The 13,107-nt window shown below is 51.3% G+C and overlaps 1 protein-coding gene across 1 annotated transcript in view; it reads left to right on the plus strand.

Annotated features, from left to right (window-relative positions):
* The first annotated feature begins 1,358 nt into the window (after positions 1 to 1,358).
* Positions 1,359 to 13,107, plus strand: part of OLFML2A (olfactomedin-like 2A) — a 26,234-nt gene continuing 14,485 nt past the window's right edge. The window contains exons 1-2 of the mRNA XM_011988676.1: positions 1,359 to 1,618; positions 9,565 to 9,672. Coding sequence (XP_011844066.1) covers positions 1,382 to 1,618; positions 9,565 to 9,672 — 345 coding nt within the window. The 5' untranslated portion in view covers positions 1,359 to 1,381. The remainder of the gene's footprint in view (positions 1,619 to 9,564; positions 9,673 to 13,107) is intronic.

Raw genomic sequence — 13,107 nt, forward strand, 5'->3', positions numbered from 1 at the left:
TTTTTTTTTTTTTGAGACGGAGTCTCACTCTGTTGCCCAGGCTGGAGTACAGTGGCCTGATCATGGCTTACTGCAGGCTTGACCTCCCAAGCTCAAGTGATCCTCCCACCTCAGCCTCCCTAGTAGCTGGGACTACAGGCTTGCGCCACCATGCCCACTTAATTTTTGTATTTTTAAAAGAGACAGGGTTTCACCATGTTGGCCAGGCTGGTCTTGAACTCCCAACCTCAGGTGATCCACCCACCTCAGCCTCCCAAAGTGCTGGGATTACAGGCATGAGCCACTGTGCCCAGCCCTACATTCTTTTTTATGGCTGAATATTTCTCTATTCGGTTGATGGACATTTGGGTTGTTTCTACCTTGTGGCTACTGGGAATAATGCTGCTGTGGACATTCACTTCCAACTCTTTGTTTGGATACCCATTTTCAGTTCTCTTGGGTATATACCCAGGAGTAGAATTACTGGATCTTATGGGAATTTTATGTTTAACTTATTGAGGAATCGACAAACTTTTTCACAGCACATTAATATTTAAATTGTCGAGCCAGGTGAGGTGGCACATACTGTAATCCCAGAACTTTGAGAGGCCAAGGCAGGAGGATCACTTGTGGCCAGGAGTTCAAGACCAGCCTGGGCAACATAGTGAGATCCCATCTCTACAGAAAATTTAAAAATTAGCCGAGCGTGGTGTCATGCACCTATAATCTCAGCTACTTGGGAAGCTGATGCAGGAGGATTGCTTGAGCCCAGGAGTTTGAGGTTACAGTGAACTATGATCCCACCACTGCATTCCAACCTGGGCCAAACAGCAAGACCCTCTCTCTACAAAAAACAAAACAACACAAAAAGACTGGGCGCATTGGCTCATGCATGTAATCCTAGCACTTTGGGAGATGGAAGAGGGAGGGTCACTTGAACCCAGGAATTCGAGACTAACCTGGGCAATATGGCGAAACCCCATCTTTACAAAATATACAAAAATTAGCTGGGCATGGTGGCACATGCCTGTAGTCCCAGCTACTAGGGAGGCTGAGGTGGGAGGATCACTTGAGCCTGGGAGGTCAAGGCTGCAATGAGCCATGAGCAAGCCACTGCACTCCAGCCTGGGCAACAGAGAGAGACCCTGTCTTTAAAAATACACACACAGAGACATAGACACACACACACACACACACACACACAGCTGTTATTATTAAAAGGCCTTCACCACCTCTAATTGCACCCCCTCCCACCCGCCAAACACTCTCATCCCAAGGCTGGCTGGCCAGCTGGCTTCTGCCATCTCTCCCTTCCTCCCTGCCATAGCACTGCCTAGTAGTAACTCACTGGAGCCCCTCTTGCTCCCCCCAACAGGTGTTTGGGGACCTGGACCAGGTGAGGATGACCTCAGAGGGCTCCGACTGCCGTTGCAAGTGCATCATGCGGCCCCTGAGCAAGGATGCTTGCAGCCGAGTACGCAGTGGGCGGGCGCGCGTGGAGGACTTCTACACGGTGGAGACCGTGAGCTCGGGCACTGACTGCCGCTGTTCCTGTACCGCGCCTCCCTCCTCTCTCAATCCCTGTGAGAATGAGTGGAAGATGGAGAAACTCAAAAAGCAGGCGCCCGAGCTCCTCAAGGTAGACTTGGTGGGGTGATGGAGGGAGTAAGGGCCTATCATGAGCTGGAGCCTGCTGTCTTGCCAGTGAAAATTCCACATGCTCTGTGAGGCTGGTGCTGTTACTGCCCCATTTCACAGATGAGGAAACTGTGGCTCCCTGAGGGGAAGCCACTTTTTGCCAGGAAGTGACTGAGGCAGGATTCTTCTGCTAGTTTATCACCTATTCCAATGTCTTGTATTTTACCCAAATCAATTCAACTGTTGGCACCTAGCTATACTTTAAATTTTGTGGCAGTGTATTGTTTTTATTTTATTTTATTTTATTTATTTCTTGAGACAGAGTCTCACTCTGTCGCCCAGGCTGGAGTGCAGTGGCATGATCTCGGCTTGCTGCAGCCTCCATCCCCCGGGTTCAAGCGATTCTCCTGCCTCAGCCTCCTTCGTGACTGGGATTACAGACGTGCACCACCACACCCGGCAAACTTTTGTATTTTTAGTAGAGACAGGGTTTCAGTGTATTGCCCAGGCTGGTCTCGAACTCCTGACCTCAAGTGAACTACCTGCCTCGGCCTCCCAAAGTGCTGGGATTACAAGCATGAGCCACCATGCCCAGCCTTCTCTGAGTTCTTAAACCATACTGTGAAATATAGGATCATCTCCTCATTTTAGAGGTGAGAAAACCGAGGTTGAGAGAACTTAGGTAACTTGTCCAACCTCACATAATGATGGACAGCCTCCAATCTATGCCATGCTTTTGTGCAAATTAGAAACTTTCCGCCAGGCATGGTGGCTCATGCCTGTAATCCCAGCACTTTGGGAGGCTGAGGCTGGAGGATCACCTGAGGTGAGGAGTTTGAGACCAGTCTGGCCAACATGATGAAACCCTGTCTCCACTAAAAATACAAAAAATTAGCCAGGCATGGTGGCGGGTACCTGTAATCCCAGCTACTCAGGAGGCTGATGCAGGAGAATCACTTGAACCCAGGAGGCAGAAGCTGCAGTGAGCTGAGATCACGCCACTGCACTCCAGCCTGAATGACAGAGTGAGACTTGGTCTCAAAAACAAATAAAGAAACTCAGGCCGGGTGCGGTGGCTCATACCTGTAATCCCAGCACTTTGGGAGGCTGAGGCAGGTAGATCACAAGGTCAGGAGTTCGAGAGCACCCTGGCCAACGTGGTGAAACCTCGTCTCTACTAAAAATCCAAAAATTAACCCCGCGTGGTGGTGCACATCTGTAATCCCAGCTACTTGGGAGGTTGAGGCAGGAGAATTGCTTGAACCCAGGAGGCAGAGGTTGCAGTGAGCCGAGATCGCACCATTGCACTCCAGCCTGGTCAACAAGAGCAAGACTCCATTTCAAAAAAAGAAAAGAAACCCTTGAGGTCCCGTAGGAAGATGAGAAGAGCCACCCGCTCTGGGCAACACAGCCCCGTACCAGGGCCCCCCGCCAGGACCCGTGGTTTGGTTAGACACGTCTGCGATAGATGTCAGTCCCCACAGCCAGTGGGCACCTTCATGCCATTTGTGCCATGCTCAGGTAGGTGCTTAGTGGGTCTGGTGGAGCTAAGATTTAAACCCAGGTCCTGCTGCATCCAGAGCATGAGTTCTAAACCACCTTGCTTTCCTGTCTTCCTTTCTGTAAAGGACCAGATTGTTTGGTGTCTTTTTTTTTTTTTTTTTTTTTGAGGCTGGATCTTGGTCTGTTGCCAGGCTGCAGTACAGTGGTGCAAACACAGTTCACTGCAGCCTCAACCTCCTAGGCTCAAGCAATCCTCCCACCTCAGCCTCCCAAGTAGCTGAGACCACAGGCTCAGCTAATTTTAAAAATGTTTGTAGGCCGGGCGCAGTGGCTCATACCTGTAATCCCAGCACTCTGGGAGGCCGAGGTGGGCGGATCACGAGGTCAGGAGATCGAGACCATCCTGGCAAACACGGTGAAACCCCGTCTCTACTAAAAATACAAAAAATTAGCCAGGTGTGGTGGCGGGCGCCTGTAGTCCCAGCTGCTCAGGAGGCTGAGCCAGGAGAATGGTGTGAACCCGGGAGGCAGAGGTTGCAGTGAGCCGAGATTGCGCCACTGCCACTGCACTCCAGCCTGGGTGACAGAGTGAGACTCCATCTCAAAAAAAAAAAAAAAAAAAGTTTGTGGAGATGGAGTCTTGCTGTGTTGCTCAGGCTGTTCTCAAACTCCTGGACTCAGGCAGTCCTCCCCCCTCAGCCTCCCAAAATGCTGGAATTACAGGCGTGGGTCACTGTGCCTTTCCAGTTTGGTGCCTTTTGAAAGTATGTTTTTCTTTTATAAACTACATCTATTTTGCCTGTTTGGTGTCAGAAACTGTGAAAGGTCTGAGATGTTACCCTACTTGTAAGCTAACAAGTTAGCCTGCCAGTTTCATGGAAGCTGGCAGAAGATGCAGCCTCCTGGTTCAAAGACAAAGGACTTTATTACAGCAATTGCCAGGTTTCCCCGGCTCCAATTGCCATGGGCTAATGCAGTGAGGGTCAGATAACACCTGCATGTATAATAATGTGTGTTACAGAGAGGAGCCCTGAGCTTAGAGAATCTGAGTCTTTTGTATCAGGCACCAAGGATGCCTGCCCTTTCCTCTGGAAAGAAACAGTGTCTGTCTTCCAGAGCTGTTCACTATACAGCTAGATGGCTCAGCACGGAGGCAGTCAGTGCCTCTGCACGTAAGTCACTCAGAAAAGCAAGAGATCCGTGAAGAACTGTCTCCCAACGTGTGGCTAAAAATGTTTTCTTTAAATTCAACTTTAGTTTTGTTTTTGTAATGCCTGAGTGAATGCCAAGCTCTCAAAATTGGATGGGGAGTCAGGGGAATGAATTTTAAGCAAAGTGGCATCTTGACAGCTTGGCAGTCCCTGGATCACACTGTCTCCGTGGGTCTCACTTAGGACCCCGCAGACTCAAGGCACCCAGGCCATAGGCCAGTCTTCAGTTATAGGAACAAACCCAATTTCTGCTCAAGTCAACTTCTCGATAACTGAATTGTACACGTTTGACATGAGGACACAAAGCCCTTTCATAAACGCTGGCTCATTTAATTCTTGGCTAATTTAATCCTTGCTACAACCCTTTGGAGAGGGGACTTATGGTACCAGCTTTACTAGTTGGGGAATCTGAGGCCCAAAGAGGGGCTGTGGCCTACAAGAAAGTGTGGCAGTACTAAGACTTTTTTTTTTTTTTTTTTGGAGACAGAGTCTCACTTTATCACCCAGGCTGGAATGCAGTGGCACAAACTCAGCTCACTGCAACCTCCACCCTGCTCCCCCTTTCAAGTGATTCTTATCTCAGCCTCCTGAGTGGCTGGGATTACAGGCGTGCGCCACCATGCCCGGCTCATTTTTTTTTTTAATTTTTAGTAGAGATGGGGTTTTGCCATGTTGACCAGGCTGGTTTCAAACTCCTGAACTCAAGTGATCCACCTCCCTCGGCCTCCCAGTGTGCTGGGACTACAGGCGTGAGCCAAATATTAAGATTCGAACCCAGGAATTCTCTACTTTGTCCCCTGCCCATTGAAAGGTCGTGAGACCTCTTTCTCAGCCAGGAGCCCGCAATCCCTTAGGCCTTCTCAGTGCACAGCTGCCGCAGGGCTCTGGGTCAGCAGAGCTGGCTTAGGGTAATGGGGGATTGACCCGGCAGGTGGGGCTGGAGGAGCAGGAGAGGATACGCTGCCTCACTGGTACCCCAAGGGTGGGAGTGGGTACGCTTTCAGAGACCTGCCAAGAGGAGAAGGCGGCAGAGGCAGTAGGAGAGAGGGCTGGGGCTTCCTCCTGTTCAGTTTGGCTCCCCCTCCCTCGGCAGGACATTCTCTCTAAGCATCCCCCAAAGGAGGAGGCTAAGGGGAGCCCATGGGATGGGGCTGGGGCACCTACCCTATATCCCACCCCATCTCTACCCCAGCCCTTCCCCTCAAGCTAATAACTCCAGCTGTGGTTTGTCCTCAGCAGCACGGCTATGGTAGGAGACACACTTTGAGTAGCATGACTACTGTCCCCATCTTGTCTGGGGGTTGGAAGGTGCCTGTCACCTCCCCACTCCTTTTTCTTCCTGATGGGACCAGACATGAATCCTGCCTCGAAGAGTCCCCAGGCTTGTGAGGACACAACTGCTGACCCCAGTAATGGCAGGGTGATCAGTGCGGGCCAAGGGACATCCCAGGGACTGTGGGAGCCCCAAGGAGGGGATAGAAGGATAGAGCTGGGCCTTGAAAGATGTGTAGGAGTCCCTGAGGCAGAGAGGAAAGAGGAAAGGAGGGCATTTCTGGGTAATGGCAAGCGGGGTGGGTGTGGCACCGGCTTTCTCTCTTCTCTGGCCACACCCGCACCTGTGACTTCCTCTAGCACAGCGCTTCTCAAGCTATCTGTGGTGAAGGGCCAGTTTCTTAAAGATTAAAGTTCTCTCAAGAGCCAATAGTTTCGTAAAATGCTATACAAATGAATTATTAGAAAAACGAAATGAGGCAGACCAGGCGCAGTGCATCACGCTTGTAATCTCAGCACTTTGGAAGGCCGAGGCGAGTGGATCACCTGAGGTCAGGAGTTCGAGACCAGCCTGGCCAACATGGCGAAACCCTGTCTCTACTAAAAATACAAAAAATTAGCCAGGTGTGGTGGCACACACCTGTAATCCCAGCTACTTCAGAGGCTGAGGCAGGAGAATTGCTTGAACCCGGGAGGCAGAGGTTGCAGTGAATGAAGATCGCGCCGTTGCACTCCAGCCTGGCGACAGAGCGAGACTCCATCTCAAAAAAAAAAAGAAAGAAAATGAAATGAAACAAAGGCAGACATACACAGGATAAATCTAGTGTTTTAGTGTGAGAGTCCACAGAGATAAAATTGCTCTGTCAAGTGCTACAAAAGTTCCTGAAAAACCTACTCCCATTTTCTATAATGATTGTACCACAGGCTGGTAGTAAGCAGTTTGAACCTGTGCTGCTCAGCAGATCGCACATTGAGTGGCATGGCTGGAAGCACCATCTTTCTCCTCTCCTCCAGGTCATAGCACAGGCTGCTCCCTTTATTTGGCGTGTCCTTTCCTGGGCAACTTTGCTTAATTAGTGCTCCTCCTACAGAGCTCGTCCCAAACAAAACTTCCTCCTGGCAGCCTTTCCTGATCCACACCTGCACCCAGAAAAGATTAGCACCCATCATTAATGATCTGGTCACCTGTGTGTCACTACCTGTGCCCCTGATTCTGGCACCTGTGTGTCACTGCTTGTGTCCCCGATCTAGGCACATGTGTGTCACTACCTGTGCCCCTGATTCAGGCACCTGTGTGTCACTACCTGTGTCCCCTGATCTGGATGCCTGTATGTCACTACCTTTGTCCCCTGATCTGGGCATCTGTGTGTCACTGTGTCCTTGGCAGCCTGTGAGGGACCAGGGTACCCCATGTTGGTTTTGCTTATCACTGCCCTCAGTGCCTGGCTGAGTAAGAATGTGCTGGCCTGGAGGAGGGTGGCAGGGGCAGATCATGGAGGGGTCAGATGCCAGACTCAGGAGATGAGAAGCCACATATGGGCAGTGGGGAGCCACAGAGAGTCATCTTGCAAGGGACCGACCCTCACCAAAGCCAGTGTTAGTGGCCGTGAAGGCAGCAGAGTGAAGCCGGGAGCTTCCCATGTAGCCCCTGGGAGGAGCAATCAGCGCTGCTGGGCTTCATGAAGGCCTCTCTGTGTCCACACAATGCTGAGTTCTGTCCAGACACAACTGCTCCTTACCACGGCCCTATTGCCCCATTTCTTAATACAGAAAACTGAGACACAGAAGCGTCTATGGGCATGGTTCTCAATCTGTGTTCCATAGAGCTCCAGGGGTCCCATGCAGACCCTCGGGGCCAAAGCCAGGTTGTGGGAGAGCAGAGAAGCCACTGAGCCTATCTTTGCTTCCAGCAGAGACTCCCACCCCCGTCTCTGTTTTAGAGATCAGCTTCTGCTCAAAGAAAAGCTCCCTGGCTTAAAACAGTTTGAGTACCCCCTGGGAAGGTGGGAGTAAAACTGTTTTGGAAACAGCCAGCCAGGACCAGACTGGAGCACTGGCCTGTGCAGGCCCTGGGAAATGCGGGAGGGCTCAGGGTGGGGCTGCGCGTGAGGGTGGGCCCGAGGAACTGCCCTTCCCAAGAAGCCAGGGAAGGCTAATTTCCCAACCAGCCCCTTGTGCCAACGTCTCCCTGACACTCTGGCATTTTGGCCATCTGGAGGGAGTGTTATATCCTGATGAGGCGTGACAGAGAGGAGAGGGGGAGGGGCAGCTGTAGGGCAGAGCCCTAGGCTGGGCAAGGGATACCCAGCGGCTGCTCCAGGTCCTGCTGCTGACCTGTTGTGCAAGGCTCTCTCTCTCTCGGCTGCCATTTCCCTGTCTGAGCATGAGACAGGAGCCATAAAGCATGATAGGAAAGAGACGGTGATTAATGATATCTCCCCAGCCGAATGTTGGGAAAGAGACGTGGATTTATATGAATTTGGGTTCTACTCCTGGTTCTACCTTTGAACAGCTGGGTGGCCTTGGGCAAGTCACTTCCCCCCTCTAAACTGCAGCTTCTCCATCTGTAAAATGAGGGTGAAAGTTGTCCATACGTGGTGTTAGTTCGGGCCACCAGAGGCAGGCTCTGAAGCCAGAGATTCATGTGCAAGTGATTTATTTTGAAAATACTCCTGGGCTGGACGTGATGGCTCATCCCTATAATCCCAGTGCTTTGGGAGGCTGAGGCAGGAGGATCACTTGAGGCCAAGGTGGGAAGATCATTGTTCAAGACCAGCTGGAATAACGTAGTAAGATCCCATCTCTACAAAACATAAAAAACTTAGCTAGGCAGGATGGTGCACACCTGTACTCCTAGCTACTCCAGAGGCTGAGGTGGGAGGATTGCTTGAGCTCAGCAGTTCGAGGCTGCAGTGAGCTATGATCGTGCCACTGCACTCTTTCCTGGGTGACAGAGTCTCTGAAGAACAAATAAACAAAAAAAGAAAATACTCCCCAGAGAAACTGGAAATGAAGTGAGAGAAGCAAGGTGGGGAGAGGAGGGCATCCAAGTGAGGGTGTGGTCTTGGGAAAAGTGCCAGCCTCAGTCACATCCCCAGAGGAACTCTGGAGTGGATACAACCGCTCAGTTCGTCCCCACTGGGGCTAGTGAGTTGGGATTATAGATGTCCATGTCAGTAGGTCATTGCCTGAAGGCAGCTGCAAGAGGATGTGTACTCTCTGGCACTTTGGTGACAAAAGCAACTCTAAAGAGAGTCACAGATGCAGGCACATGGAAGCCAGGGACGGGCACAAAAACTAGTAAGAGGGATCTCAGAAGATCCGGACAAACTCCTCCAGTGCCCACTACACACCTCATGAGGTTGTTACAATGATTAATTGGTATAACTCCTTAAAGCCTTTAGCACAGCACCTGGCACGTGGTAAGGGCTCAGAAGATGGAACCTGTGGCTTTTCTTATGATTATTAGCAGGCTGGGGCTGGTGAGTGCCCAGGGCCCATACCAGTCACTCTGAGGCTATGGGGTTCTGGAGTTCTCTTTTATTTTAATCATTATGATTATTATTATTATTATTTTGGAAGACAGCCTCACTCTGTCGCCCAGGCTGGAGTGCAGTGGCGTGATCTCAGTTTACTGCAACCCCCATCTCCCGGGTTCAAACGATTCTCCTGCCTCAGCCTCCCAAGTAGCTGGGACTACAGGTGCACACCACCATGCCTAGCTAATTTTTGTGTTTTTAGTAGAGATGGTGTTTCACCATGTTGGCCAGACTGGTCTTGAACTTCTGACCTCAGATGATCCACCCGCCTTGGCCTCCCAAAGTGCTTGAATTACAGGCGTAAGCCACAGCGCCTGGCCCAGGTTCTGGAGTTCTTCATTGCAGCAGGGCTCCTTTTACCCTCTGTGCCTGGCTGGCCACGTGCTGCACTCTTTGCCTAACCATCCCCCTTCCCCGGGCAGCTACAGTCCATGGTGGATCTCCTGGAGGGCACGCTGTACAGCATGGACCTGATGAAGGTGCACGCCTACGTCCACAAGGTGGCCTCCCAGATGAACACACTGGAAGAGGTAAGGGCAGGGCTGCTGCCAGAGGCCGGGCTGGTGTGATGCTGGGGGCCGAGGGCACTGTCCGAAGGGGCCCGGGCAATCCAGGCTTCACCCTGGTGACCATGGGAAGCCACACTCCAGCCAGGAGTTGGGGGAGGGAAATGCTGGCCACAGGGTCCAGCCTCTGGGGAAGAGGTCTAACTGGCTCAAGGGCCTGCGGGAAGCTGAAGTCTGAGTGGAGAAACCGAGGCACCTGCTGGTTGTATCAAAGGGGTTCAGAGGGAGCTGGAACTTGCAGTTGCCCGCAGTGTACCAAGATCAGGACCCACAACTCTGGGTATACCATTCACACGAGATTCCTTGGTGGCTGGGCATGATGGCTCAGTGTCCTGGCGCAGTGCCTCACACCTGTAATCCCAGCACTTTGGGAGGCGGAGGCAGGCGGATCACTTGAGGCCAGAAGTTTGAGACCAGCTTGGCCAATATGATGAAACCCCATCCCTACTAAAAATACAAAAATTAGGCATGGTGATGCATGCCTGTAATCCCAGCTACTCAGTAGGCTGAGGCAGGAGAATCACTCAAACCTGGGAGGCGGAGGTTGCAGTGAACCGAGATCGTGCCACAGCCTGGACGACAGAGCAAGACAGTCTCAAAAAATAAGATACCTTGTCGGAGTGCCCCCTGGGTTGGTAAAACATGGCAGGACTGACCGAGCCCACTGGGCTAGTGCCCAGCTGCTATGGAGGCAGAGGTGCTACGTGTCCTGTCCTGGTCAGGGTGAAAGTGCTATAGGACTGGGCAGGGGACCAGGACTGCCCCTGGGGACAAGGACAGAGTTGGGCAAGCATGGGGGTCTGAGCTGCAGGTTCGAGGTTTGTATCTCTGCTGGCACAGCGTCACCTCCGCCTGTTTCCTGCATCCGGCCTCTGCTGGGCCACTGGGAGTCTGGGGACATACAGCTGCCAGGAGCGGGCGTGGGGGCTTCCTTTCCCAGCTTCCTTTACAGAGGGAGGGGGCACCTGGGCATCCTGTGCCCCAGGGTGGGAGATTAACCCCTTCCTCACCCCAAAGTTGGGATAAAGCCCAGTGGCTTTAAGAATTCAAAAAGTGTTTGGTATGTACCTACTGTTGGCCAAGCCCCTGGCAGCAGGGGAGAAAGCTGACACTTGGTGAATTTCTTCTGTGTCCCGGGATTTCCTGTGCAGCTAGTACATTCCAGGCCCTCCCGTTGCTGGCTCTGAAGTTATTCTCCTTTGATCTTTCCTCTTGTAACCTCAGGAAATGTTAACCCACTTCATGTAACTCTGAGCCAGACGATCAGGAGGGTATATCTGCTAGGCCTGGAACAAACCAGAGAGATGGTTTCCACAGCCACAGAAAAATGACTTTTTAATTATCTTCTGTTTTGCATTATCTGTGCTTTGCTTCTGTTAACCATGGTTTACTAAGTGATAACCTTATGGAAAAATTAAAAGCAAAAAGCTTTTGTTCACCCTGGGAGGAAGTGGGGAGAGAACAGCTGGCTCCCTCTGCCAAAGGGAAGAAACTCCTAGGGGGTCAGCAGCAACTTGGGGTCTCAGCTTCCCTCTGCTGTCTCCCCTGACACCAGTAGTTCTCAACCAGGGGTGATTTTACCCCAAGGGGAAAACTGGCAATAGCTGGAGACATTTTTGGTTGTTACAACTTAAGTGGGGGACAAGATGAGTGCTACTGAGCTTCTACTGGTTAGAGGCCAGAGATTCGGCTAAATACCCTGCAATACACAGGATAGTCCCCAAAAGCAAACAGCTATCTGGCAAACGTCAATAGTGATGAGGTTGAGAAAATCTGTCATACGCTTTGACTTCTATCATCCCTGGGATCCAGTTTTTTGTTGTTGTTGTTGTTTTTGTTTTGGAGACAGGGTCTCGCTCTGTAGGCCAGCCTCAATGCCCCAGGATCAACTGATCCTCCCACCACAGCCTCCCAAGTACCTGGGACTGTAGGTACACACCACCACACCCAGCTCATTTTTTGTGTTTTTTGTAGAGATGGGGTTTTACCATGTTGCTCATGCTGGTCTTAAATTCCTGGGCTCAAGCTTTCCTCCTGCCTTGGCCTCCCAAGGTGCTGGGATTACAGGCATGAGTCACTGCACCCGGCCCCTGGAATCTAGCTTAAAATGCACTTTCATATTCCATAGCCTTTCTGGTCCTCACAGTGACCCTGCCATTTAGTTGTTATTATGATGACATAATAGCCCATTTCACAGGCAGGGAAACTGAGGCTCGGAGAAATAGTTATTAGCCCAAAGTTACCCAGCCAGGAAGTAGAAAGCAAAGATTTGAACCCAAGGGTATCTGACTCCTGCCTGTTGCCTCTTGGTCCCTGAACCTGAGTCACCCAGGGCTGACTGGACATCAGTCACTTTTAGGTTATCTTTTCCTCTGTAACAATTTCTACAAATGAAATTGTGGACCCATAATTCTATTGCTCCGTGGCTTCTCAGCAAACTGGTGTTTTCTGCCTCTGACTTCGTGTCTCCTGCTTTAGCTGAAAAGTAGACTCAGACAAAAGAATCCCAGGTCTACTAGAGCTTTGGGGAACTGGGACTGATACCTGCCAGGTCCCCCAGGTTTCCAAGTCCTCTCCAGTGAACAAGGCCAGCTTGGGCGACAGCCCGGCAAAGGAGATCCCTAGATAGCGGGAGGTTTACAGAGCGAGGAGCATTGCGGTTCTAAGCAGTCTGTCTGCTCCTGGCAGGATTCAGAACCAGGAGTAGATCCAGGAGCTGGTGTGGGAGCTGTTAAAAGTGGGCAGGGAGCCAGAGTCCCAGCAAGGGGAGATGAGGCAGGGAAGGAGAACAGGTCTGGGAGTAAAGACAGGGCTCACTGCAGGGAGAGGAGCCAGTACGGCCCAGGAGAGAAGTTGGAGACTTGGAGAGGGCAGAGATTCACCCTCAGCAAAACCCCAAAGGGTTTCACTCCATCTACATTGTTTGAAGATTTTACAAGCAGAAGGTATTTATGTATTATGTATACAATTTTAAAGTAAATTTAAAGTAGCAAAAGATCGGAAGCAACTTGAGTAACCATCCATAATGGGCAGGGAGTGGTGGCTCACGCCTGTAATCCCAGCACTTTGCAAGGCTGTGGTGAGTGGATCACTTGAGGTCAGCAGTTCAAGACCAGCCTGCCCAATATGGCAAAACCCAGTCTCTACTAAAAATACAAAAATTAGACGGGTGTGTAGGCACGCGCCTGTAGTCCCAGCTGCCCAGGAGGCTAGGCAGGAGAATCACTTGAGCCCGGGAGTAAGAGGTTGTTGCAGTGAGCCGAGATGGCACCACTGCCCTCCAGCCTGGGCAACAGAGTGAGACTCCGTCTAAAAAAAAAAAAAAAAAAACCATCAATAAGGGACTGGGTGGCCAGGTGCAGTGGCTCACACCTGTAATCCCAGCACTTTAGGAGGCCA

This window comes from Mandrillus leucophaeus, unplaced genomic scaffold (genome assembly GCF_000951045.1).
Source record: "Mandrillus leucophaeus isolate KB7577 unplaced genomic scaffold, Mleu.le_1.0 Scaffold335, whole genome shotgun sequence".
Classification (NCBI taxonomy): domain Eukaryota; kingdom Metazoa; phylum Chordata; class Mammalia; order Primates; family Cercopithecidae; genus Mandrillus; species Mandrillus leucophaeus.